The sequence below is a fragment of the Prionailurus bengalensis genome, chromosome F2 (assembly GCF_016509475.1).
Source record: "Prionailurus bengalensis isolate Pbe53 chromosome F2, Fcat_Pben_1.1_paternal_pri, whole genome shotgun sequence".
NCBI lineage: Eukaryota > Metazoa > Chordata > Mammalia > Carnivora > Felidae > Prionailurus > Prionailurus bengalensis.
In genome coordinates this window covers 82,492,889-82,518,519 of record NC_057353.1, presented here as the reverse complement: position 1 = coordinate 82,518,519, position 25,631 = coordinate 82,492,889, and the positions used below count along the sequence as shown (strand labels likewise).

Sequence of the window (25,631 nt, the reverse complement as noted above, 5' to 3'; positions counted from 1 at the left end):
CGCCGTGTGACCCTGAGCGAGCGGGAAGGCCGGGGGGCGGAGCTCCCAGAGGCCCCTGGGGCTGCCTCACGGAGTGGCCAGGTGTCCTGAGCAGGGCCGGGGCGGAACCTGGCTTATCAGCTAGATAGATGGCCAGTGGTCGTGGCAGGTCCGTGCCCTCCCTGTCCGGAGGGATGATACCCCTCGTTGTGGCGAGGGGTTGCCACACTCGGTCCTGTGCCACAAGGGGCCTGGCGTCAGAGCGAGCGTGGGGGCAGCAGGGCCGCTGCCACTCTTGCTCCAGGCAGATGGGGCCGCGCTTCCCGACTGCCTGGGACTATGGGGTGGGGGGACAGCAGGCCCCTCCTGGCAGTGGCTGGTGGCCCCAGGGGCTGCGGGTGGGATCGCTGCGGGACCCACATGATGTACGGCTGGGCCCCGAGGACTGCACACCGCTGCTGCCCAGACCGGCCCTGGGGTGTGGGGTGTCTTGGGGGGCGGCGGAGGCTCCCGCCGAGCGAGGGTTTAACGTGTTTGTTCTCAGGTTTGTGGATTTGCCTGTGCCCTCGGCGGCTTCCAGCAAGTTCATTAATCTGAACTGCAGCTGAAACGTGACTTATATCCCTAAACCGCCTGTCACTTTTCACTCCTTCCAAACTCATTTGACGTGAAAGTGCGGGGTAAACAGAAGCCGCTGAGCTCAAGCAGATGAGTCTGGAGGCCGCTCCGTCCCGACTACAAATGGCGCTGTCACAGGGGCTGCCGCGCGCAGGCCCGCCTTACTTTATTTTATTTTATTTTAGCGCCTGTGCGGTAAATCTTAAGTAATCTCTGGCTGGTTTGACGAGGCTTGGGCTGCGATTTTGAAGGCTCTGAAATGTGTCTCCAAAGTGATGTCTCATTAAAGAGGAATTCAGCCTGAGGATGGGCTGAGCAGCACCCCCCCCAGGGGGGGGCTGTGGGGTCCCGTGTGCTTCCCCCTCATGCCCGGGCCACCCCCCCCCCCCGCCCCGCCCCGGACGCCCAGGATCTCCCTAGAGGCAGCGGGGCCCGGCCCCGGCCCTCGGGCCACTGACGCGGCAGGCTCTGCCTCTCTCTCTCCGTTCCGGAGGCTGGCCGTCTGAGGTGAGGGTGCCAGCGCCCTGTCCACGCTGTAGGCAGCTGCTTCCTCAGCGTGTCTTCATGTGGCAGAACAGGGCACTCTCTGAGGGCGCCAGTCCTGTTGGGGGGCCCTGCCCTCATGACTTTGTCCAACCCTAAGCACCTCCCAGAGGCCCACCTCCGCGCGCCAGCCCGTTGGGATGAGGGTTTCTACATAGGGATTTGGGGGGCACGGCGTTCCGTCCATCCAGGGAGCATCTGCTGTGAGGGAGCCCCCACGTGAGGTGGGTGCCTCCTCCGTGTCACGGCCACGCCCCAGGCCCTCACGTGTCTAGTGAGGGCCCTGCTCGGCCGTGTGCACACAGGCCGCTCCCGCTCAGCCCAGGCCAGGACCCGTGACGGGACTAGTAGAGAAAACTGGGCGCCCCGTCCTGGGCCAGGTGCCCGCTCTGCTCACGGCGCTCTCTTCCCGTCAGGAGGCGAGCGGAAAAGTGAGGCGGGAGCCCCCACAGGGTGGTGAGTGTGGTGAAGCGCCGACAGTGTACCCAGGACAGAGGGTGCTCAGGGAGCCCAGAGAAGGCCGGTCTCGGGGTGGGGCAGGCGTGGTCAGTGTGGGCCGTGTTGCCAGGGGAGGGAGCTCTGCTCCTGGGCTGGCAGGGGTGTGGGGGTTACAGCAGGGGGGCTGCGGCCCTTCCTCCTGTCGAGCCCCTTCCCTGGCTGTGACCACGGGGTTCGGGCCCAGGGCGTGTGCCGCGGCCAACCTTTTCTTGACTTGGCTGCCATGCTCCTGGGCATGCCTGCCCGCACCCCCACCCACTCTCTGACATTCCGTCTCCCCCGTGCCCCAGCCGCGCCGTGTGGGCTCTGTCTGTGCACAGCCTGTACCGACAGCCTGAGAAGGTGCCAGGCCAGGCACGGCTCCCACTGCCCATGAAAGCGCTGAGTGACCGTGACCAACGCAGCAGGAGTTTGAGTTGGTTCTGGTACGAACAACAGTGTCTACTTCGAGCGAAGAGAGATACCCGGCTGATTTCGCACGGGTGCCTATTCGGGCCCGGCCCGCTCTGTGCGATGGGCAGTCGGCGCTCCTGGTCTCCTGTCAGATGCAGGGGAGGCCTGGCCTGCGAGTGTCTGGGGTTCCGCCCATCTGGTGTGCCCGGGGAAGGGAGGGCACCTCTTCTGCTGGGAGACAGCAGGTGGGGAGGAGCCTCGGCGTGTGCTGCGGGGACTGCCCTCTGCCCCACACAGGGCTTTCCTTGCTGGACTCGACGGCGGGTGTGCGCCTGCGTGTGGCGGCTTGGGCTTCGTGTGTGTGGACCCCGGGAATGGCCTGTCCCGTGGGCCCTGGGGAACGGCTGCCGTCCACTCTTCCTCTCAACGGTGACAGGAGAGCCCACGGCAGCTTGCTCACGGGCCCCTGACCCTCTCCAGCCAGGAGAACGGGGCGGGGGCATCACCGTCCACACTTGGGGTTCCCAGTACTGATTGGGATGGCCAGACCTGCGTGAGGTGGGGAGCTGCCGTGAGGGCGCAAGGTCGGGGGGAGGGGGCGTTGGGCCCAGGCCCGGGGCTGGTCCTGCCGGGGCGACCGGCGCCACACCAGCCCTCCTGGTCCCTGTCGCTCACCTCCGTGTCGGCGGTCCCCTCAAAGGGTGGTAGGGAAAGTGAGGTGAGCCACCCACCTGGCGTGAGCCGCACAGTTGGCTGTGTTGGCATCCAGGTCAGGAGCTCTGACTACACAGTGACACCGCGAGCCCGGGGCTCCCAATGGCTCTGATGGGGGCTTCCGAGCGCTGCGTGCTGCAGAAGACAACCCCCCGCCCAGGCTGGAGCTGGGGGAGTGGGTTGCGGCTCTCAGCTGGGCGGTACCTTGGCTCCTGGGTGTCGAGGTTCGGGCCGGGCCCTGGCAGAACAGGCGGAGGCCCCCAGGAGGTGGCTGTAGTGGCCCCTCCCAGCCCTTTGCCTTGTCCGCCCACTGTCCGAGGTCTGTGGCGGCTGCCCTGGATGGGGTCACCCTGCCTGTCTGGAAGCTGTGGCCCAGGAGAGGACAGATCCTGAGCTGGTAAGTCGCAGAAGTGTCCTGGGCCAGCATGCCCGGAGGTCCGGCAGGCCCGGGCGGTGGGCTCTCCTGGGCCTGTCTGTCGCCATGCATCTCAGCCAGGCCTGGCTGTGGTGAGAGGGACGTAGCCAGGCACGGAAGGGGTCTCCCCCGGCATGCACAGCATGGAGGAGACCCCGAGAAGCCTGAACAGGCAGAACAGGTTCAAGCGCAGAGGCTTGACGAGGCCCCAGGGCCTAGCCTGGGATAGTGGGTGCCATACTCTGGAGCCCATTGGGCAGCCTAGACTTGGCGGTGCTGGGCTCCTGCTCCAGGGCGTCTGGACTTGCTGACTGCATCTGCCTCTGCCCAGCCCTGCAGATGTGCTCTGTGGCTTGTGGCCTGAGTGAGCCGTGTACTGCCCCCCTCCCGCGTCATGCCCAGTACGTTGCCTGGATGGTGCCCGTTGCCGCTGACCACCCATTGGAGCCCAGACGGTGAATTCCAGGGGCCGCCGTGGGGGTCGGTATGTTGGGGAGGGTCAGGGTGGGTCTGGGGCTGTCGGAGAGGGAGGTAGGGAGAGGATAGTCACAGCGTCCTCACAGGTTTCTTGCATCTAATTTTTGGGGGTAAACACTTTGGGTAAAAAATTTTGGGGTATGTCATTTTGATATACTTTTGCACGTACAGAAAAGTTGCAGACCTTGTATTCTTCGCCTCAGTTCACTGACTGCTTATGCTTTGCCCCATCGGCTGTATCATATTTCCCCTCTGTGTTCACATACGGCCATTTGGGTGGAATTTGCAGACATGGTGCCCCTTGACCGGGCACTGCAGTGTGGTCCCTGAGATCCGGGAGGGCTGCCTGGAGGCAGAGCTGGTGTGCAGTCCCACGGCGGTTGGGGGTTGCATCTTTTCAGCATCCTTGAGGCTGGACCCGGCCCTCAGCCTCGCTCCGTCTTTCCTGACGCTGATGTTTTGGAGAGTGGAGGCCAGGTGCTTTGTGCAGCGTCCCCGGGCTCGGACGCCTCCTTGTGAGGAGACTCAGATCTGCCATTTCAGCAGCAATGTCACGGAAGTGCTGGGTGGCCTGGAGGACCTGGCGTCTGGCTGCCTGGTGCCGGGGGGGGGGGGGTGGGGGGGTGGGGGGTGGGGTGGGGTTGGGTGACCTGACTGCCTGGCTGGCGGCCCGTGTGGGTCCTCAGGCGTTCGTGGGGAGGCGTTGGCCCTGCGTACGGCACCCTGTTCTCTGCTGGACTTCACCCACGCATTCTAGACCCTTCGTGACTTTAACCCTGTGTCCTTTTGTACTGGCTGCGTGGCATCCTACCAGGAGCTGCTGTCCCTCATCCCCCGTTGCTTGATGTATTTGTTCATCTGTTTATGCTAGCGTGGCGTCGGATTCGTACTGTATCTGATAGGCTGTAACCTGTCACCGTCGAGACTCGTCCGGCCCTCAGTCTGTGCCAGCCTGGGCTTCGGGGCCCCTTCTGTGGCCCGGGTCCTTTCCACACGGGGCGCCCCACGGAACTTTCGCTCTGCCAGCTCGGAACCAGCCGCCTGTCACAGAACCTGGCTCCTCGTGGTGCAGTGGCTCTTGGCTGCCCTCAGTCCCCCACAGCCAAGGGTCTCGTGGGCCTGGGGTGACAGGGGCACATAGCAGGGCCGTCCCGGCTCGGGGTGTATGTCTTTGCCCCCCGGCCCCGTTGAGTGCGTGTGTGGACCCAGCACCCAGAATTCACGCCATACTGCCAGTTCCGGCCGGGCACGCTTCCTTCTGCCTTCCCCTGGGGCATATCTGGGACTGTCCCCCATCGGGGACATCTGCTCAGTAGAGCTCGACATCTGTGTCTAGTTCTTCTCGGCTGACATGGACGCCCGGGGTGGCGCACGAGGCTGTGTCCGGCTCTGAGCTTTGGCAAACGCCACCCCTGTGTGGCTCGGCCCTCCGTCGACGTCGGGGTGTTCTGTCGCCCAGAGTGCTTCCGCGCTGTCCCCGTCGGCAACCCACACCCAGGAAGCCCGTCCCGCCTGTCCGCACCGTGGATTTGCAGACTCTCGAGGCTGGATCTGGAGCGCTCCGGCCTCCGACCCTGGCATCAGCACCACACAGCTCGTGGCCCAGGCCCTCCCGTTGCTCCCACCCCTGCTCGTCTGTGCTCCTCCCGGTGGACAAGTGAGTTATTCCCACTTCGGGACGGGAACCAAGGCAGCCGACTCTTCTCCCCTGTCTCTGTGTAGACCCGTGTTCCCGTCTCCCCTCAGTGCGTGCCCAGGAGTGGGGCTGCGGGGACGCGGGAGGGTGTGTTTGACTCCACGTGAAACCGCCAAGCCTTCCCCAGAGCGGAGGTGTCCTTTCTGTCCCCATTACGGCACGCGGTGTTACGGTCTTTCTGATTTTCACATTTTCCGTGGCAGCATCTGGTTGTGGTTTAATTTGCATTTCCCTGACTTCCCACGATGTTGAGCACTTACTTGTGGGCTTACCTACGGCCGTTTGGGCTCCTTGGCCCATTTTTAAGTTGGTTTGTCCTTTGTTCTTGAGCTACGGGAGCACGTTTGTTTCCGGCTGTGTGTCTTCCCTGCCAGTTCAGGCTTCCCTGGTTGAATGTGGCCTTGTCTCCTGTCCTGGAGTCTGGCGGTGGGTGGCAGGGGGGCCCTCGGTCCTCTGGGGGTTGTGCCCCTGTGGCTGCCGTGCTGCCGATCTCAGCCCCGAGTTCAGTGTGCGGAGTTAGGGACACCTCCCCCCGGGGGCTCTCACCCGGCCCTGGTCTCTGTCAGCATGGCTGTGCCCCGATTCCAGGAGCCTCCCAGGAACCCTGGAGGCTGCGGTCTCCCTGGGGGACCTGGAGCTCCCCAGGGAAAGCCCGGCCTCTCAGGGCCCCACACAGGGGAGGGTGGGCTCCCGCGTGGTGCTTGCGCACAGGGCACCTTTTTTTTTTTTTAATTTTTTAATGTTTGTTTATTTTTGAGAGAGAGAGAGACAGAGAGAGCGAGCATGAGAGTCAGAGGGGCAGAGAGAGAAGGAGACACAGAATCCGAAGCAGGCTCCAGGCTCTGAGCTGTCAGCACGGAGCCCGACGCGGGGCTGGAACTCACAGAGAGCAAGATCATGACCCGAGCCGAAGCCGGAGGCTTAACTGACTGAGCCACCCAGGCACCCCAGCGCACAGGGCACCTTTGCTGGACCGCACCCTCGGCCCTCACACACGTCCCTCTCCAGCCCGGGGCCCCGGCCTGGTCAGAGCACAGCCTTTCTTCCACGCACGGGGACACCCGTCCACTACCGCCTGTCCCACTGCCAGCCAAAGAAACGAGAGCGGGAAGTTTGGCCTGGGGATGACAGGCGCTGAGGCTCTGGCCAGAGACCGGGGCAGGGCCTCCCGTGGGCCCCAGGGCAGGGCTCTGGGAGGGAGCCTTGGGGGTGACCCCCGGGCCCCGCCCGCTTCCCCATGCTGTGCTGAAGCAGGCCTCCTCCGGCAGGTTTTTTAGAATTTTATTTTATGAGAACAGGCGGTTACGGCTCCCCAAGTACCGTAAAAGTTAATGTGATGGCCTCCCTGCGCCTGTGCTCATTTTTATAATTTTTTATTTTATGAAACAGGACAGGGAGCTTAGTGACTTATTACTATTCATTTCGTTTCAATGCAGTAAATATTGATTCAGTTGGGGGTTTTCAATTTAAACCACTCGGCGATTATATAAAATATTACTGGCCTCTGAAATTATGCTTACCGATCCCTTCGGCTGCTCATTAAGGAGGGAGTGCAATTGTAGGTCCCTCTGCCTTCATCATTCTAATAAATGGGCTGAGGTGTGCTTCTGCTCGGGAGGTGCTGCAGAAACCGCTGGCGGGGGCCTGACAGCGAGGATGCAACTCTTAATTTGGAAGTCGGTTCAAAGCGCGCCTCGGTTATTTATTTATTTCTCTGTCTGTTTGAAGCACGCAGGCCTTTCAGCTGTCAGCAGCCCCGTGGCAGCAGGGCTGAGCACGTCCTCCGGAGGCCGGGACACCTGCCTGTGCCCCTCGGCACAGTGTGGGGCCGGGGGCGGGGGTGGGGGGGTAGGGCGGGGGTGGGGATGTGGGGTTGGCCCGGATGGGCGCTGAGGCCGGGACCCCGTCAAGGGACACCTCATCTCCCTCTGGAAGCTCATCCAGAGGAGGGGACCTTTTCCCAGTGACACTAGTGCCCGGCCCCTCGGTGCAGAGCTGGGCCTGGGACGCAGGACCCCGAGGGGTGAGGAGAGGGCGTCTCGGTGCCTTCCTGCAGACTGTGCTCACGGTCAAATACCTGCCCAGTGTCGGACAACACGTTGAAGCCTCCCCGGAGCCCCTGTGGCATCAGGCCCTCAGGACACCAGCACAGGCCAGCTGGTCCCTCTGGGTCTGGGGTCTGTTCACACGTTTGGTCCCTGTCCCTGCCTCTAAGATGGCCCCATGTGGTGATGGAGGACAGTGAGAGGGTCAGGAGTCCAGGTCGGCAGCCCCCAGGAGAGGCTGCACTCGGCTGGGCCAGCACAGTGCCCCGTGGCCCCTGTGCCCCCCGGCAGGGGCGCCTCAGCCCTATTCCAGGCTGCTTCCTCCTTGGCCCTGTCGGGGGTTGGCACGGGGGTTGGGGGGGTGTTGGCATCAGTTGGAGGATGTTCATGTGGGGTCGGGGTCGGGCTGAACTGCCATATCCCTGTCAGTCTGAGCCTCTGCCCGTTCTCCTTAGTGGTCACGTGGCCCCTATGACCGATGTCCCGTCTCCCCCCCCCCCCCCCCCCCCCCCCCCCCGCTCCGGTGTTTGTGTCACCACTTGGGGCGTCGCTAGCCTTGGGGATTGCTGGTGTCCGGCCTGGGTCACAGACATCGTAAAAAGTATTTGTGGTGAGACCACGTCAGAGGTGGCTCCCGGGCTCTGTCTGTGGATGGCGTGGGCGGGGAGGGGCCCCAGAACAGGACTGATGCGGAGGCCTCGTGGGATAGGAGGGTGGCAGACACCATGGCCCCCCGCGCCCCTCCCCCCATCTGCTCTGTCTCAGGCTGGGACCTGCCCGTCATGCAGGGCTGGTCACCTCCTCTGGGCCCGTGGTGAGCTGGTCCCTGGTATCTGTGTCCCAGAGGGCCATGCTGCTGGGTAGGAAGCCCTGGTGGAGCTGGGGCCACGGTCGGGGCAGTGGGGCACTCATACCAGCACGGCCTCTGTCATCGCCAGCCCCCTGGTCACACATCACGTGTGTGTGTCTCTGGTCTTCTAGCCTTGGCCACTCTGTCTTTGGTCTCTGCCCTTCCCCTGTCATCGCCTCCACGTGTCTGCGTCCCTCCCATCCCTCCTCTCTGTCCCTGCTTCTCTGCGGACACATTTGTCCCCGTCTTGCTCCCACTGCCTGGCACTCTTTGACTCTTACCGTGGGGAGCTGCATCCTGGTACCTTGGCCATGCCGTGGGTTCCAGAAACAGGGAAGGTGGGCTTCGCAGTGAAGGAGGGAAGCCAGGACGAGTAGGTGTGCGGGGATTTCGGGCCTGCGTGCGCACGGGGCTTGGCCGTGGCTGTGAGGTGGGTTCCAGCCCCTCTGGTGGCCCTCCTGCCTCCCCATCGCTGTGCCAGCCCTGATGGGTCCGCACTCTCCCCAGCTGTCTCCCACCCCCGACGTGCATGGGCCCTGGGCCATCTGCCCCCGGGTGGCCCTGTTGGCAGGCTCACTCCCCCTCGCCGGGGTCAGCCCGTGTTGCCTGCTGTAGCGCACGCACTGTGTCTGGATCTGTGCGACACGCACGTGGCTGCTTTCCTCTCTGGAGACTGGCTTGAGTGGCCGAGTCCTGCCAGCAGCTCTGGGGGAAACGGTAGGAAAGGGGCTGGGCCGCAGGCGCCTCGCCCCCTTGGGAGCAGACCCTGAGGAGGACAGGACCCTCTAAGAGCTGCTGCCGCCATGGCTAGCCCACAAGCCATGCTGTGGCCTCCCGTGGACCAGCAGTAACCGCATCGGCCAGGTGTGTTTCATGACAACACGAGACCGTCCCTTGGTCTGCCGCAGGGAAGCTTCATTCTGAAAACAGCAGGACCGTTGGGAGGGGAGCCTAAGAAGGTCCTGGCAGGTATCTCCCCATGGAACCTGGGGAAGATTGTCCTCAGGTTGTGCCTGGGCCCCTCGGCCACGCCTTGCCAGCACCGCGGGCCCTCGTGTGACAGCACTGGTGACCCTGATGTCCCTGCAGATGAGGAGCAGAGGAAGCTGAAAATACTGCCTCTGACAGGAAGAAATAAAACGCCCTTGTCATCCAGTGGTACCTGGGTGCCTTACACAGTCCAACACCGTTTTAAATATCACTTTCATCCTGGTTTTAGAGGCGGTAGTAAAGCGTCACTCGCATAATCAATATCATATTCAACTCTTTGCGTATATCAACTCTTCAGCCTGCTCTTACCCCAAAATATGGCTCCCCTCTCGGGGCTGGGCCAGGGCCTGCGGAGACGGCGAGGGAGACACTGCTCCAGGGGCTGGGGGGCACAGGAGAGTGGGTTCCTGTGTCAGCCGAGGTGTCGGGGCTCACAGCCACTGAGGACCACGGCCAAAGAGCTCCTATAAGCACGTGCTGGCCTAGGCGGCCCGGCTGCCACCGCATCCCAGGGCCGCACTGTGGCACCCACAGGTTCTCTGGGGGGAGGGAGGCTCCTGTGGGGTGCAGGACAGGGCCAGGTGTCTTACCCGTGCCAGGGCTCTGGCAGTTAGCCTCACCTCTGCCTCCCTGCTCCCCACCTACCTTCCCCACTTCCCTCCCCCACCCCCACCAGTGGCATGAGGCATTGTCCTTAGGCATGGGACTCCGTGAGCCCCTCCTCTGCTGCCCTTCCTTCGGGGGCCTTCCCTCGCCCTTCTGGGCTAGGACCAGGGTCTGCGTTGCTGAGGCAGGATACAGCCCATCCATCGCCCATCCCCTCCTCCACTGCCACCTGGCACCCTCTTAAGGCTGTCCGAGGGTCTCTCTGCCACCACACGTGCAGACTGGGAACTGGGAACGGCTCAGGGGTCCTAGGGATGTCTGAGAGGTGTTCTGTTTGGGTGGATGGGGGCCGCAGCTGCAGAGACCTCCTTGTGCTGGGACAGGCGCAGTGACCCCTGTGGGCCCTTTCTCCAGCTACCCCACCCCACCCCCCCAGCAGGGTGACCACCATGGCCAGGGGGAGCCCTGACCCCAGCTTGTGCTGAGCCTGGCTCAGGGCCCGCACCTCTGGTGCCCCTATCTGAGAGCCAGCGGGCAGGTTCAGGGTGGTTTTATTTTCCTCTGACTTTCCTCGAAGTCAGCAAGGTTTCCCTGGCTGCCCCGCCCACTCCCCAGAGTAAGGAGCCCCGGTTTAATTTGCGGTTAGATGTCTGTTAAGATTGCGTCCACTTCCCAAGTCAGCACTTAATTGGCAAGGCACTTGATTTAACAGCGTGGGAGCCTCCACCGGAAAAATGGCTTGAATAAATCACCGCCTGACGCCAGAAAATAGATATAATCTCAGCATTAACTACATTAATAGTAGCAGGAGCCGAATTAAGAAAGCCATAAAGCATAGGCGGGGGAGCATAAATTATGGCCCCAGCTCTGTCCCCTAGGCGGGCCTCTCTCTTCTGGGGGCGGGGCAGGCCGAGAGCCGGTGGGTCTCGCCCCGCCCCGCCCCGCCGGCCCCGCCCCCCGCCTCCCCCTCCCCACCCCGACTGCGGTGGGCGGGGCCGGCCCGAAGGCTTAGCGCCCCCTTTGCCCCCCGCCCCCCCGCGGGTGCTCTGAAGCATTCCGCACGTTGCACACACGCACACCCCTCCCCCTCCCCGTCCCCAGCTCCTACTTCGGTTCGGGCCTGGCCAAGTGCTTTGCACCTGGAACGTCCTCTAAGGCTGTACCGCCAGGTGCTAGCGCCTGTCATGCACACAGTGCTAGAACAGGGAGTGGGCGCGACGGGGGCTGGTGCCAGACTCCGCTCCCACCTGACTCACGACCCCCGCTGCTTCCACGTCCTCCCTGCGACACGTGGCCTTTGCCCTCTGGTCTGCAGACTGGAAGGCTCCTTGGAGGAGTGGACATTTGTCTTGCTGGCTAGGTGGACACACCTGGATCACCAGCTGGGCACCCTTCAGGCCTGGCAGCTGCGCTTCCTGCTGTCCTTGTTCTTCTGCCCGCCAGGCTTAGGCTGGTTGGGGGGGGCCTGCAGCGCCCCCACGGGCCTTCTCCCACCCGTCTCTGCCGGAGCGCCCACCCGCTGCCAGAGGCTTTTCGACTGTACCGGAGGAGAAAGCTGTCCGATGTTAATTTCAGTTTTATTTGTATTCTTTGTCAAGTTCAACATTTCAGATGTTTACGTTCATTTGCCTCTGGCCTGTTTCTAACAGGTTTGCAAGACTCTTTGAGTGCTCAGGCTGTCACCCCTGTTTTATAGACGGTCCGTCGTTTCTCAGTTTGAATTCTGCCTTCCAGTTTTGTTCATGAGGATTTTTAACAGATCTTTTTGCTTTTCCGTGTACTCAAATCTGCCAGTCTCTTAAGACTTAGCCTGTTGATTTGTGTAGAACAGGCTTCCCCACCTAAGATTATACAAGTTCAGTTATATTTTCTTCCAGTGCTAGGGTTTCAGATTTTACACTTAAAGCTTTAACCTACCTGGAATTTATTTGGGAATATGCTGTAAGATTAAGGTTCAAATTTAATTGTGTTTAATGGCTATCTGGTTGTCTCAGGACCATTAAATATCAGACTTTTCTGTTATTTAAAAATGACGCCTTTATTGTGTGGAAATGCTTGTTCCTAAACTTGGCTTTCTGCATTGATCTCTCTCTTTAATTTTCCCTTGCGAAACGTTCGTGGTTTGTTTGTTCGGTGGTCAGTTCTGTGGACTTCTGTCCTGTGTACCCACCACTCAGGTCAGGTCTCCCACCCCGGCCCACACGGTACCCCCCCCCCCCCGCCCCCTCGGCCATTGTCAGGCCACGCTAGCCCTGCCTCCGAGTTCTCGAGCCCCGGGGGAACGGAGTCACACAGTACGTGCTGCTTGGTGTCCGGCCGCATTTGCTCATGTTCGTTATGGCCTGAGTGACCCCAGGTGTGGCTGTGTGTGGAGCTGGGGCCTTACAGAGGTCATTGAGGTTAAATGAAGTCAATGGGGCGGGACTCTCATTTGACAGGATTGGCGTCCTTCTCAGGAGAGGAAGAGCCACCGGGGCTCTCCCTGCAGACTTACAGAGGACTTGGGGACAAGGTGGCCTGTCAGCAGCCAACCATGCTGGCTCCTTGATCTCGGACCGTAAGAAAAGAACTGAGAGAAATCGATTTCTGTTGTGTACGTCGCCCCGTCTGTGGCTTGAGACCCCGTCGTTCCCGGGCCCAGACGCGTCCCCGTGGGTAGCAGTAGCTTGTTCTCCGTCCAGGCGTGTGGACGCACCACGGTGCGGTCACTGTGCTTTCAGTGGGTCGTTCTAGCCTTGCTGGGCGTGTCGCCGAATAGCTCGGAACCCTCGTTCCCTTGGACTTGCTGCCTCAGAGGGTGGGGGTGCTGTGCGGTCGTAGTAAGGCCGCTGCCCCGCAGGGGCTGTCCCGGTCGGCACAAGAGCCCCCCCAGCCTCACCAGCACCTCCTGGGCCCTGTCCTCCCCTTTGTGGCCACGCTGGTGGACCGTGCTGGTCTCTCACGGAAGTCTGAATTCGTGTGTCCCGGTGACTTACAACGTCGAGCATCTGTCCCACCTTAATGTCCGCTGTTGTGCCCCTTTGTGAAGTGTCCCTTGGGGCGCCTGGGTGGCGCAGTCGGTTAAGCGTCCGACTTCGGCTCAGGTCACGATCTCGCGGTCTGTGAGTTCGAGCCCCGCATCGGGCTCTGGGCTGATGGCTCAGAGCCTGGAGCCTGTTTCCGATTCTGTGTCTCCCTCTCTCTCTGCCCCTCGCCCGTTCATGCTCTGTATCTCTCTGTCCCAAAAATAAATAAAAACGTTGAAAAAAAAAATTAAAAAAAAAAGTGTCCCTTGGAGCCCTTTGTGCCCCTTTTTATTGATCTGCTGGAGTTCTTTACATATTATGGATCGTTTCTCAGATCTTTCATGGTCTGGGGCTTGTGTTTTAACCGTGTCTGATCTATCAGTCTTTTTCTTTTATGAGCAGTGGTCTTGTGTCCAGTGTAAGAAATATTTGCCTACCCGAACACCATGTTTTCTTCTAGAAGTGTGACTAGTTTACCTGTGATTCTTCTTGAAGTAACTTCTACTTGTGATCTAAGGTAGGGGTCACGGTTCCTTTGTGTCCCCACAGAGACATATTTATTGAAATGAGCCCTCGGCTGTGCCAGAGTCCAGGGGACCAGAGACCGTGCCGTCTCTGGACTGCGCGTTCTTATGACTAACCTTCCTTGCCTTCATCACTCCTAAATGTTTGTTCCTCCAGATGAACTTGAGAAACCTAAGCTCAGTTTCTCAGCCTTCCCCAGCCAATCAGCCTCCAAAGTAGCAGAGTTGCATTTAATTTGTTTTTAGGTTTATTTATTTATTGGGGTGCCTGGGTGGCTCAGTTGCTCAAGCGTCCGACTTCGGCTCAGGTCATGATCTCGCGGTTCGTGAGTTCCAGCCCCACATCGGGCTCTTCTCTCACAGTGTGGACCCTGCTTGAGATTTCTTTCTCTCTCCCCCTCATTCTCTCTTCCTCCCCACCCAAAATAAATAAACTTCTTGTTTTTGAAATTTTTTGCTCATTTATTTTTGCGAGAGACAGAGTGAGCACACACGTGGGAGAGGCAAGAGAGAGAGGGGTAGAGGGGATCCGAAAAGGGCTGCCCACTGCCGGCAGGGTGCCTGCATTTCATTCTCCTAGCCCACCCACCGCGCAGGAACCCCGCCCACCGACGGGAACCCCGGGGCCGCTGGGCTGCTTGCTCATCCCACCTGTTCGAAGTGTTATGGGCGCGATGTTCTAGGGCTTCTGCACCACCGCTGGGCACACCTGCTGGGGTTGCCCCCATGTTTAAGTGTGTCACTTTCTTTCGTATGCTTCAGCCTGCTCTTGCGGGGATCTTGGAAGGCTGTGCCTCTCCCGCAGTCCCCCCAAAGGCAACTCCCTGTTCGCCTTCTGGCTCTCAAGCGTTGGCTGTTGAGCTTGTGAGCCTTTTCCTGGTGTTTGTGTGGTGTCTGCGTGGCCCGCTGAAGACACCGGCCCCTTTCCAGGGGAGCCAGGCTGCACTTGCTCCGTGATCCCCTCTGGTTGGGGAGGGGGGGGGAGGAAGGCACCTGGCTCTTCCACCCCCTCAGTCCATGAGTCCCCTCAGGTGGACACGAGGGCTCCACGACGGTCAGGGCTCCTGGCATTCTGTGTGGGTCTCGCTATGTTTTCACTTTGTCACGTGCCTCTGGCGTGGGCTGCCCCCTGGCATCCCTCAGCCCAGCTGTGTCCAGATGCTAGGGCCCCTTCACGACACATGCAAGCGTGAATGCCCTAGGGGGCCACCCGCGAGGGGCGGGGGTGGCTCATGTGTGAGACCAGGGGTGAGGAGGGAGTGCTGTTCCAGGTGGAAGGTGCTGGAGGCGAGGGGCACAAGCTTGGGGGTGGAGCTTGCAGGGGGTATGTGGAGCACAGGTAGGGGTTCAGCCTGGATGTGACTGTCCCTGTGGGTGTCCTCAGTCCTGCACTGCGGTCAGGAGGGTGGTGGACAAGACGGGCCAGGTGGCTCAGGCCGGGTTCCCTTAGGAGCTGTCAGCCAAGGAGCCAGTGAGCCAGGGGGGGTCTTGACCTCCCGAAGTCTTCGCAGAGAGTCCTGGGCAGGAGGTACGGTGGGTGTTCTGCTGCCCGAGTCGCCCTCCATTGGCCTGCCCCTAGCGTCGAGTGTCTGCCCGATGCAGTTCTGGGGGCTGGGGGAATGGTCAGCCTGAACTGCACATGCCCAGCAAACAGGGCGGGGGGCAGGGGGACAAGAGAGAGACGGTCAAGGGGCAGGTGGAGAGAGAGGTGCGGGGGGTAGACAAGGGAACAGAGAAAGGGCCGGCCCTGCCCCTCACCCGCTGTCACGGGCCAAGGCAGGCCTGGGCCGACGACCTCGCGGGTCCAGGGCCCTGCCCCCGTCCCTAGCCTGGGTGCCCGCCCTCTGCCCCTGGAGCTGGACTCTGCTCCAGAATAGGGCCACTGAGGCCCAATGCCTGGTTTTTGTAGCTAACGTACAAAACGCCAATAGCTTCAGCTGAAATGGATTTTTAAAAGTGTCATTTTATGGAGAATTTTACTTTCCATCTTGTTGTTTATTAGGCTCTTAAAGGGAAAGCTTGTAATGCATCCATTGATCGAAATACCAATTGAATAGATGTGAGCGCATAAAACAGTCCCGGCCCCTCGTAATGGAGCCGCGGCATTTGTAACGGAGGCAGCACAATTAGCACTGCCCACCGGCACGCCGCTGGCCAGGGGCGCCCTGAATCACTGCCATCCGTTACTGGGGAGACACGGACAGGGGGTTCCTCAGAGCAGCACCTCAGTGATGAAGCCCTCAGGTTAGCCCCCTGCCCGTACCCCCACCCACCCTCCCCGATTCCACCCAGGCCTCAGCCTCCACCCCGGACCGGCCCCTCCCCACTGGACAAGGCTGCCGCTCCCCCGCCCCAGGTCACATAGCGCCGCCCCCCCCCCCCCCAGCTCCCACCCAGGCCCCTGGCCCCTTGTCTGCTGTGGGATGTGTCCCGGAAGGCCAAGCCATCGGCCTGCCTCCGCCCCACGGTGGCCCGAGGACATGTTACGAGGTCAGCGTGCAGAGCCCCCGCCTAGGCACGGAGCCCCAGCCCTGACTCACCGGGATTGGGGGTCCCTGGAGCTGGCCGTGGGCCACATCGCCCTGGGGGGGCCCGTTGTGTGGCTGGAGGAGGATCTTAGGAGACCAAGGTTGCCACGGTGGTCATGAGGCCTGTGCCATCTGCCACGTCCCTGGCACTGAGCCCTGTTTCTGAGACTCCTGCCTCTGGCCTGCACTTCGGCCCAGCCTCTCACCTCCCACCCTGCCGGTCCTGCCTGGGCCCCTCACCTGAGACACTGTCCCCCTCCCCCTCAGAAGTCTCCCCATAGACCGCCCAGCACTGGCGGCGCACCCCCCCCCCCCCCCGCCCACTGCCCTGGCTCCGGGCCGGGCACACGTGTGAGCGGGGCGCCAGGTGCTGCTCTGGGGGCAGAGTGGGCCGCGGCCAGGCGGGGGGCAGGCCCCTTGCAGGCCCGTGTGGGCGCCCTCAAGCCCCCCGAGCCGAGCTGAGGTGGCGCCCGTCAGCGTTTCCGTGGAAAGCCCACTTAAGCACTTTGCAGCCTGTCACGGTGGCGGCTGAGCCTGACCTACTTGGGATTCGCTGTGCAGAGCCGCCTCCCCCGGGCACTGCTTCTGCTGACGGCGCACTCCCTGCTCGCCTCGAAGCTTCGCAGAACCGTGCTCCATTTCCTGAAAAATGCTTCCCCGGTTGTTTTCTCTGCTCCCCAGCCCGCCTGCCCGCCTCCTGCTTGGTCACCACTGGCTTGGAAGGCCTGACCTAGAGAGGCCTCCGGGTCCTCGGCCACGCACTGACCCTGCCCCAGCCAACGGGGGTCGGAGGTTGAGTTCCGGCCAGGAGCCTGGCGGAGCCCCTCTGCTGGCACCCGCGCCCACGCTCCTGTGTGTGGTCACCTCGGCCCTCTGCCTCCCCCAGCTCTGCCCAGCCGGCCCCGGACAGTGGCCACAGCCTCCTGCACTGCACCCACCCGCTGTGCTCACCCCCGATGGTCTTTCCAAAGGTCCGCGCTCCCGTGTGCTCCCGCCCCCGCCCCCAGCAGCACCGCCTGTGCGTTCGGGCCCCTTTGTTCTCGGGGAGCCCCTGCTGCCCGTTCTCCCTGCCCGACTCTTACCTGAACCGACCCCAAGAGGGCCACGGTACGGGGGACCCCAGGCGGCACCCAGCCCCTCCCTCCTGGTGTACCTGTGCCCAGGTCAGGGGCACCGTGGTGAGCAGGGCCCGGTGCGCCAAGCTGTGATAGAGCACTGTATGGGGCTGGCGGCCCGTGACAGCAGGCCGTGGGGGATCGGACAGGCTCCCTGAGGTCCTGACCTCTGAGCTTGGTCTCAGGGATGGTCCAGAGAACAGGCCTAGAGGCCCATGCAAGGAGGGGCCACGGTGCCTTCCAGGAAGCAGAAGTGTCCGGTGTGTCTGGAGTCCTGGCTGGTGGGGGGGGGGGGGTCTGCGAGCCCAGCTGGCAGGGTCTCCTGACGGAGCTCCCCATGAGGAGAGCGGGGGCCGCTGCAGCGGGTCAGGGGAGTGGGGGCAGGACTTGGTCAAACATGCTGTTTTCAAACCAGCTGGCGGGACAGGGGGGTGCAGGGACCCCAACAGGGAGCTCTGAGTCAGGGTGGGGACCTGGCCTGCATCTGGGGGGTGAGAGAGCGGGCCAGCTCAGGTGAGGCGGGTCCCTCGGTGACTGCGGTCACTGTCTGGGTGAGGGTCCCCAGGGAGGGGAGGGGTCTGTGTGGAAGGTGGGGGGCAGTCTGTGGGGCCATCCCGACTCCAGGAGTCCTCGCTGAGGGAGGCGGGAAGAACCCACCGGCAAAAATGCCTCCGCGGGCCTGACAGCGTTCACTGCGGGCAGGTGGCCACCGGTTCCCGCCAGTGACTTTCCATCCAGGTGCGCGACCTCCGGTCCTGCACACGGATCTGTGCCCCGCCTTTGTGTGGCCCGTTGGCCTGGCCCTGTCCCCCAGTCTGGTGGGCCCACGTGGGCTGTGATGTGTGGTTTCCTTGGGGAAACCTGAGGACTGCCGGGAGCCTGAGTGGGGGCTGGGGTCCCCTCAGCTGCAAGGTGGCCGTGCGGGGCAGCCTGAGATGGTATTTGTTGAAAGGTGCCTTTGGGCCTGGTGGGGAGGCTCCTAAGTTTGGGACGTGCGCTGTCCCGGGCTTCTTGGAGGTTGGGACCACCCCACCCCTGCCCCTCATCCACTTGCACCTGAGCCTGCCCCTGGCCTCCCTGGCCTCACCGGCTGTGTCCTCAGCCCCGGGTCTGGGGGCGGGGGAGCCGGGTGCGCCAGGGCCTCAGGAGGGCGGGCAGGGTCCTTGTGCTCACGTGTTTGGGAGCCTGTGTGCCTGTCCGCCCCTCACGTGCACGCGCTCGCTGGAAGACACCATGAGTGGGCCCGTCTCCGCAGACCCAGCGGGCAGGGGCGCCCGCATACGGTGTTGGGGGCTGCGTGGACCCGTTGTAGGCAGTGTCCACAGGAGATGCCCAGAGGGTGGGGGGTGTGGCGTCCAGGGTCAGGAGATGGGCGAGCACCGTCCTCCCTGGCTTCTCGGGAGAGCGGCCCTCTGTCTAGGCCAGACCCTGCCGTCCCTCCTCTCGGGCGCCCCCGGGGGGTGGCCTCCGTGGCCTCAGGCTGGAACTTGCCAGCTGCTCCCCAGGCAGCAGACACGTGGACAGCTTTTCTTTTTAAACCTACTTCTGTGGTGTGTGTGTCTGTCTCCCCATTACCACTGCTTTTCATTTAAAATGTTATCTCCCCCCACCCGTTCCTCGTGCCCCCCGGGGGGGGGGGGCGACGGGGCCCAGCCCTCACCCTGGTGTAGTCAAGGTTATGGTGATAAATCCTGGGGCATTGTCACTTCTATTCGGAGTAAATTGGCTGGCCGCTTTCGGGCTGAAGGAAAGATAATTTGCTGTAGTATTTCAAATGGATTAGAAATGGATTTGAAGGGAAAGTTCATGCCTCCCATTACAAAGGCGAGAAAGAGGACTATCTTAAGGCACGGTTCCCTCCCTGGCCTTCATTATCCACGCTTAATACCTTTCCTATTTTCCAGCGTTAATGAAATTTCCTGGCGGCGTGGGCCTGCCGGACGGATGGGAGAAGCCTTTAGATCTGAGGCTCCTGTTGTAGAAAAGGAATTACAGGGCCCGTGCCGCGAGGGCAGGCGCGTTCTCCGGGTCCTTGGCCCGGCTATTATCTCATTAATTTTATCCCCTCTTCTCAATACAGTTGGTTTCCAAAGGCTGTCCTCTCCATTAGGGTAACAATTTACTGGAGTGCCGTGACACCCAGGCACTGAACAGCTACAAGGCAGCCCCTGCCCGCCCGGCGCCTGCCTGGCCACAGGTCCCAAGTCAGCGAGTGGAACCAGCCGGGGTGAGGGGGGGGGTCCCGTGCAGCTGCAGGCTGGGCTGTGTGCGGGCAGGTGGGCCTTCCCCAGCCCAGGCCAGCCCTCCCCGAGTTCTGTGGCTGCGTCCACCTCCTCCAAACAGTCCTGTGGCGCCATGGGGCTCCTGCGTGGGCCCCTGGAGACGGTGGGCCCCGGGGCTGTTTGTGGGGGCAGCCCCGCAGCCTGGGCCGTGCGCCCACCTGTGCGTAGACCATCCACTCTGAGCCAGGGCGTGAGAACCGAGCTGCTAGGCCTGCAGCCCTGCCAGGTGGCCCGTGGTCGTCCCATAATTGCCATTCAGACCCAGGGGTGTAGTTTTTTGGGGGGAGAGGAGACCGATCTCTCAGTCTTGGTCCTCCATAAGAATAAGTGTGGGAATAATCAGCGATGTGTGAGGTATGCCTTGTAGCCAAGAAAAACCACGGAGGGCACTTCTCCCAAGCAGGGCGTCGGGTGTGTCCAGTGCCTAGCCGGAGCTAGCACTAGCTAGCTAGGAGGCTAGCTAGCAGGCTAGGCTCCTCCTAGCCAGGAGCGTGTCCCCGGGTCCCACTCTCAGGGGGAGCCGTTAACCTCCAGACTGAGGCTCTTCTGTGTACAGAGCTGTGGGATGGGCCTGGATGGGACCACCCTCGGGGCCGGAACGCAGTCTGTCCTGAAGCTTCTAGCTCCTTCTAAACTGAGAGCCTGCCAAGCCTCTCCCTCCACAGGTCCCTGCCTGGGCCTGGTCCCTGTCTGCGGCTTCACCTGTGTGACTGCCCCAAGGAGTGGTGGGGTGTCCCTCAGCCAGGGGCACGTGCCTGGGGGTGAGCTCCCTCACCCCTCGAAGGGCTGGGTTTCTGGGGCATCCGGGGAGGGGGGTGGATCCTGAGGTGCCGGGCCCAGGGAAGGGGGTGGGGCACGTGTCTGTCTGCCCACCTGTCCCTCATGATTTGTGGCGTCCTGTGGTGTGGATGGGGTGCAGGTATGGTGGAGGCCCAGGAGAGGAGGGTCTGTGCCCCGAGGCAAGAGGCAGCTGAGAGTGGTGCCCTTATTCTGGTAAGCGACAGCTGTGCCATCTCGCTGCGCGGCCTGCTGGGCCGTCTGGGGTCTGGCCCTGAGGGCTGAGTGTGCTGTGTGCGCGGGCTGGGCTTACTGCCGGCGCACTCGAGCCCCGGGGCTGCAGAGTGGAGGCTTCCCAGCTGCCCCTCCCAGTGGTGACACCGCTGAGGGTTCTGGACGTCGTGGGGGTGGGGGCCAGGGCTGTTGGCGGCCCGTTGGCCTGTGGCTGAGCCAGCTGTGGTGGCCACTCGCCCTGGGCTCAGCTCTCAGTCGTGGGGTTAGGACTCAGGCCAAGCTGTGCCCTGTGCACAATGACCCCGGCGCCCGCGGAGGGTCCGGAGCCACCTCTGAGCTCACAGCGTTCTGCGGCAGGTGCGGGCACACGGGATGGACCTGCCCGGCCCCACCCTCCTCATACCTCGGCCTGGCCTCTGAGCCGGCCAAGGGGACAGGCAGGTACTCACTGGACACATCGATACCCCGAGACCAGGGTGGGTAGAGCTGGGGCCCCAGGGTCTGAGGAAAGCCTGGAGGTCTGTCTTCTCCCCCCAGAGGACACCCCCCCACCCTGCCCTCTTTCTGCCAAGATGTACCCTGTGCAGGGACAGCTGGGGCCTGTAGGGCACGCATGGCATGAGCCAGGCCGGCCGCGGTCCCTTGGCGGGACTTTTTCCCAAGATTGGTGTCTGTGAACTTGAGTTTTAATTAAGGGAAACTGGGTTAAGTGCCGTCGGGCTGCGGTGTCCTCGGCCCTCGCTGCCTGGCCTGGCCTCACACTGAAGCTGTGGGTCTCCTGAGCTCGGCTCGCTTGCGCACAGGATCTGTCTAACGTGTCCTCAGAGGCTTTGGCTGGCGAGAATCACCCCCGAGTTGCAAAGAGACCAAGGCCCAGGGGGCCATGTGGTGAGGGTGGCGTCAACCCCCCAGCCGCGATGCCACCACCCCTCCACCAGCCTGGGTGCCTCGGGGAAGCCCCGCCCCGCCCTGCCCCGCCCGGAAAGGGAGCTGCAGGGCCGTGGGGTGAGGACGTGAGGACGTTGGAGAACCCGAAGGGAAGGTGCCATGGCGCTGCCCTGGGCCTGCTCACCAGGTCCCTGCTGCCGGTGGTGGTGGTGGTGCCCACGGCCAGGCCCACCCTCCTCACGCCCTGCCCTCCTGCTGCTGGCAGGCACCAGCACTCACAGCCCCAGATTTGCCAGCGGGGTGCAGTGTGGACGCTCGGTGGTAATAACATTATGAGCAGAGTCTGAGCTAATATGGAATTAAGGTCAATTTGCATAAACAAATTGCTGCTGAAATGTGTCCTGAGGGGGAAAGGCCCCACACCCTTCTGGAGTCATGAAGCTGGCTAGTCTCCATGCCGGGCGCCCTGGGTGGGAGGCCCTTGTCCCCTCATTTGGGTGGCAGCCTGCCCGTGTGACCCCTGGGGGGGCGGGGAGCGGGTGGGCCAGAACAGCCTAGGGACCTGCGGCCGCCGCCCACCGCAGCTGTGGTGTCTACAGGGGAATGTCTCTCTAAGTGGGGGCATCCAGGGCCTCCTCCCGATCCACTCCGCCCTTGGCTTCCCCGGGGGGTGCCGGTTTCTGGCAGGACGGGGCCCAGGACCCTGTGGGAGGAGAGTTTGGAGGGAAGGAGTGGGCAGGTGGCCACCAGGGCCATCCAGGCCCTGGTCTGCCTTCCCTGCCCGGGTCATCCACTCAGCGAGTCCCGCAGGCTGTCCCACACCCCTTCCAGCATCTCCCGTCTTTCCGCCACATGGCTTGCCTGCGTGGGGGTCTGTGAGGGTCTCGATGCTGGGCTCTCGTGTAGTGGATAGAGGGGCGGGGCAGGACTGGCCGTGGGGCCTGCTGACCCCAAAGCACCTGCTGTCCCAAAGGCCAGGCTGACGTGGGCTGGAGCAGCGTCTGGGGGAAGATGTTCCCAGGCAGTGGTGACGGCCACCAGTCTTGGTGTGGACCTCAGGAGCCTTCCCCCCGCAGTGGACCTTCCTCAAGAGACGCTGTCAGAAGGCCAGGGCCTGGACAGTCACGTGCAGCGCTGTACATGATGGAGGGGGAGACTCGTCCCCTACCTGTGCCCCTTCAGCCTGGCTGAGTGGGGTTGGGGACGGTGGGTGACGGACTGCGGGCAGCTGGGGCCGGACCGACTGGGCATTTCTCTGTCTCTGCAGGTCTCTGGTGCTGAATCGCCTGCGCCCCACCGCCGGGGGTGGGAAAGCACAGGCCAGCCCCCCCCGGTGGAGGAACAAAGGCTACCGCTGCATCGGAGGGGTCCTTTACAAGGTGTCGGCCAACAAGCTGTCCAAGACCTCCGGCGCCCCCAGGCCCCTCCCGCGCACAGGTGAGGCTCCTCGGAGGTGGGGGCCAGGAAGCCTTTGGGCCTGGCTCCTGACTCCCCACCACGCGTCGCCCATCGTGGGCGGCTGCTGCGGCTCGCCCGTGACCCCATGCTCCCAGGGAGCCGATCCCCGTGAGCGCTTCCCAGATGGGCCACGGCCCAGGCCGGGAGTTCGTTTTCCCCTTCAGTGCTTGCCGGGCCCCCATAGCCGTCCCTGTCGGAGCCGACGGGGCAGCCGGAGCAGCCCGGGCACGGATGGGGAGGCCTCTCAGCCCCCACGTCCCCTGGGGAAGCCCCCGCGTGCACTGCCTCTCGCTCGGCCGAGCGGGCCCTGATTTTCCACGTTTTGCTCCTGGACAAAGGAGATGAGCCAGGTATGGTGAACACGGTCCTGGCGGGCGAACACCTGGGGCCACGGCGCCCCGTAATCTCATTGGCAATGCCTCCCGCTGTGTCTGGAGGCAGCCGCCGCCGCCACCACGCATGCCCCCGCGGCCTGGGGAAACAGGCCGAGGAGAAGGAAATGCTTTGGATTCGCTTATTATACAAATTAACTAGAAAATATTTTGGTTTCAGTCCAATTTTACCCCCATCCTTTTCTGTCAAGAAAAAAAGGGTGAGGTTGCAGGCAGTGTGGGGCCTGCAGAGACCCAGCTGCTCCCGGCCCCCACCCCCCAAAGAGGCCTGGACCAGGGGCGAGGCGGGCGTTGGGACCATCTGTAGCTTGGGGGCCCTTCCTGGAAGCCCTGCCCAGCTGTGTCCCCAGGGCCTCTGTACGTGGGACTAGGGGGTGGGCGGCGAGTGCACTGGGCTGCCCAGGAGAGGCACTGGGGGGCCCGAAGGCCACGGCTCTGCTCTGTCTCTCTGCCTCAGTTTCCCCATCCCTTTCTCGAGGGATTGGGCTGTGTGATCTGAGGGCCTTTCCACCTTGGCCTCAGCTAGCTGCCCAGTGGAGGAGCAGGTACAGAGCCTTGGCTGGGCCTCCTTTGGGGACTCAGGCCCCAGGGCGTGCCACTGTGGGTGAGCAGACAGCCCCCTCCCCCTCAGCCAGCCCATGGCATCCGTGCTCATGGTCTGTGAGGCCCCACACGTGGCCGCCGGTCCTTCTCTGGGCTGTCCCTCCCGGGCTGCTGTGTGGGGTGGACGGAGCCACAGAGGGCGGCTGGGCAGCCTTTCTGCGGAGTGATATTCTGTCGGGCCCAAGCGGTAAGGCCCGTTCTGCTGACATTTCCTCAGCACCCTCACCTCCTGTCGGCCCCGGTGATGCCGGGGGCTGCTTATTCACACCGGGTGTGAGGGACTCCTCCCTGGCCCGACCAGACATCATCACTGGCCGTCCTGGCATTCACACTGTCTACAGCAGGGACCCGAAGTGGGTTGTGGTTTGGGGCTGCGTGTGGGCCGCTCCACGTGGGCCCTGACCTCAGGCGGGCTGGTTGGGCCTTTGGGGGTGGGGCCGCACCCACCACCCGGCCCCTCGAGTCCATGGTGGGAGGAGGGGCACCTGGAGGCAGAGAGGAAGAGGCGGGTCTGTGCCGCGTGGCTGCCGCTTGAGGGAGGGAGCAAGGGAGGCGAGCCAGAGCTCCCGGGAGACCCCGGGCCGCCCGCCGCCTTGGGGTGGGAGAGCAGAGAGCAGAAGGGGCTGTGGGGCTCCCCCTCCCTTCCCGGCATAGGCCGCACCACACCTGAGCAGACGGCTGTCCTGCGTCGTCTCACCGCGGAAGGCGCCTCGCTGAGCCCACGCCCCTGCAGGTGCACAGCCACACAGCATTCCAGTCTCCTCGGGACACAGAGCGGGACAGAGCTACGGCCTCACCGCACCGGGTGTCCCAGCCGCCTGGCCTCGGGCCATAAAGAGAGGACGCAGGCCTCAGGGTGCAGGCAGGGTCCCGGGAGCCCCCCCCCCCAACTTCAGGGCAGGCGGGGGCCAGAGGCGGGACTTGGAACGCAGGCCACTGGGTGGCGTGTCCTGGGTGTGAGGCAGAGCTAGAGCCAGAACCCACCGAGGACACCCTCCCCCCCCGCCCCCTCCCCTCCCCCACCGCCTCCAGCTCCAGCCACCCGGACCCCCGACCGCTTGCTGTGGAGAAGGTAGGCCGCCCCCAGCTGCAGGAGCTCCCACTGGCCAGTGGCCTGCTTAGACAAATAATAATCAAAGAAAGAAATCTTTTCTTTTCTGTCAGCAGAACTCTGACCCCGGCAGGGAGGTAGCCCGCCCCCGTCCTGACTCTGGCTCCCAGCTGCTGGGCCTCTCTGGGACAGTGTTGGCCCCTGGTTGGGGTCCCCCGAGCCACGGGGAAGGTGGAGGGCACCCTCCTCCCCCCGAGCCCAGTGACCACGGACTTCCCTCCCGCTTCTCAGGCCTGCCCACCTGCAGGGCCCAGCCCCGGGGGCCTCTCCTTGTGTGGTTTGGCCCCCGACCTGGGTGCACCCGGGTGTGGGCTGCGGCTCGTGCTCCACCAGGCCTGGCGTACGTCGCGGACCCAAGAGCCCGCTGGTCCCTGCCGTGGAGCAGAGGCCCCAAGTGTGTCTGCCAGAGCCACCTCCCCGGGCCTAGGCTGTGGGGCCGGCCCCCAGCTCCCCGAGGGAGGCAGACTGGGGTAGGCTCCCTGCTGCTCGTCGGCCACCACACACCCCTGGGCAGGTTATCCAGTCATTTGTGACCTGCTGACCCCGCCCTGTGCTGAGAGGGCACAAGAGAGGGCTGGGAGCCACGCACCCAAGGCCCCACCCCGCTGCCTGCCTCCCTTCCGGATGCCTCTTCCCGGGGCCCCCTCTGCCGAGGGCCACGATTTCCTGGGAATGGCCGGGCCAGCCGGGGCGCCGCGGGGCTGCAGAAGCTGGCTGTGCTGCCCGGCCGCTCCCTCTGGCCCCAGAGCCCCTGCCTGGGCTCGCTGGCCTGTGAAGGGTGAGGCGCTGCCCGGTGGGGGCTGGCAGGGGTGGGGCCGCGATGCCAAGCTCGCCGGGTCTATTTTGGGAAGATCCCCGGGCAGCGCAGCTCTCGGAAGGCTGGGCACCGC

General features: G+C 63.2%; 1 protein-coding gene across 2 annotated transcripts in view; it reads left to right on the top strand.

The window, feature by feature from the left end:
- The window catches only part of ZC3H3 (zinc finger CCCH-type containing 3), an 88,699-nt gene that overhangs the window by 38,612 nt on the left and 24,456 nt on the right, over positions 1–25,631 (top strand). For both annotated transcript variants that reach the window (XM_043601966.1, XM_043601965.1), the window contains exon 5: positions 22,445–22,614. In XM_043601966.1, the coding sequence (XP_043457901.1) occupies positions 22,445–22,614 (170 nt within the window). The remainder of the gene's footprint in view (positions 1–22,444; positions 22,615–25,631) is intronic.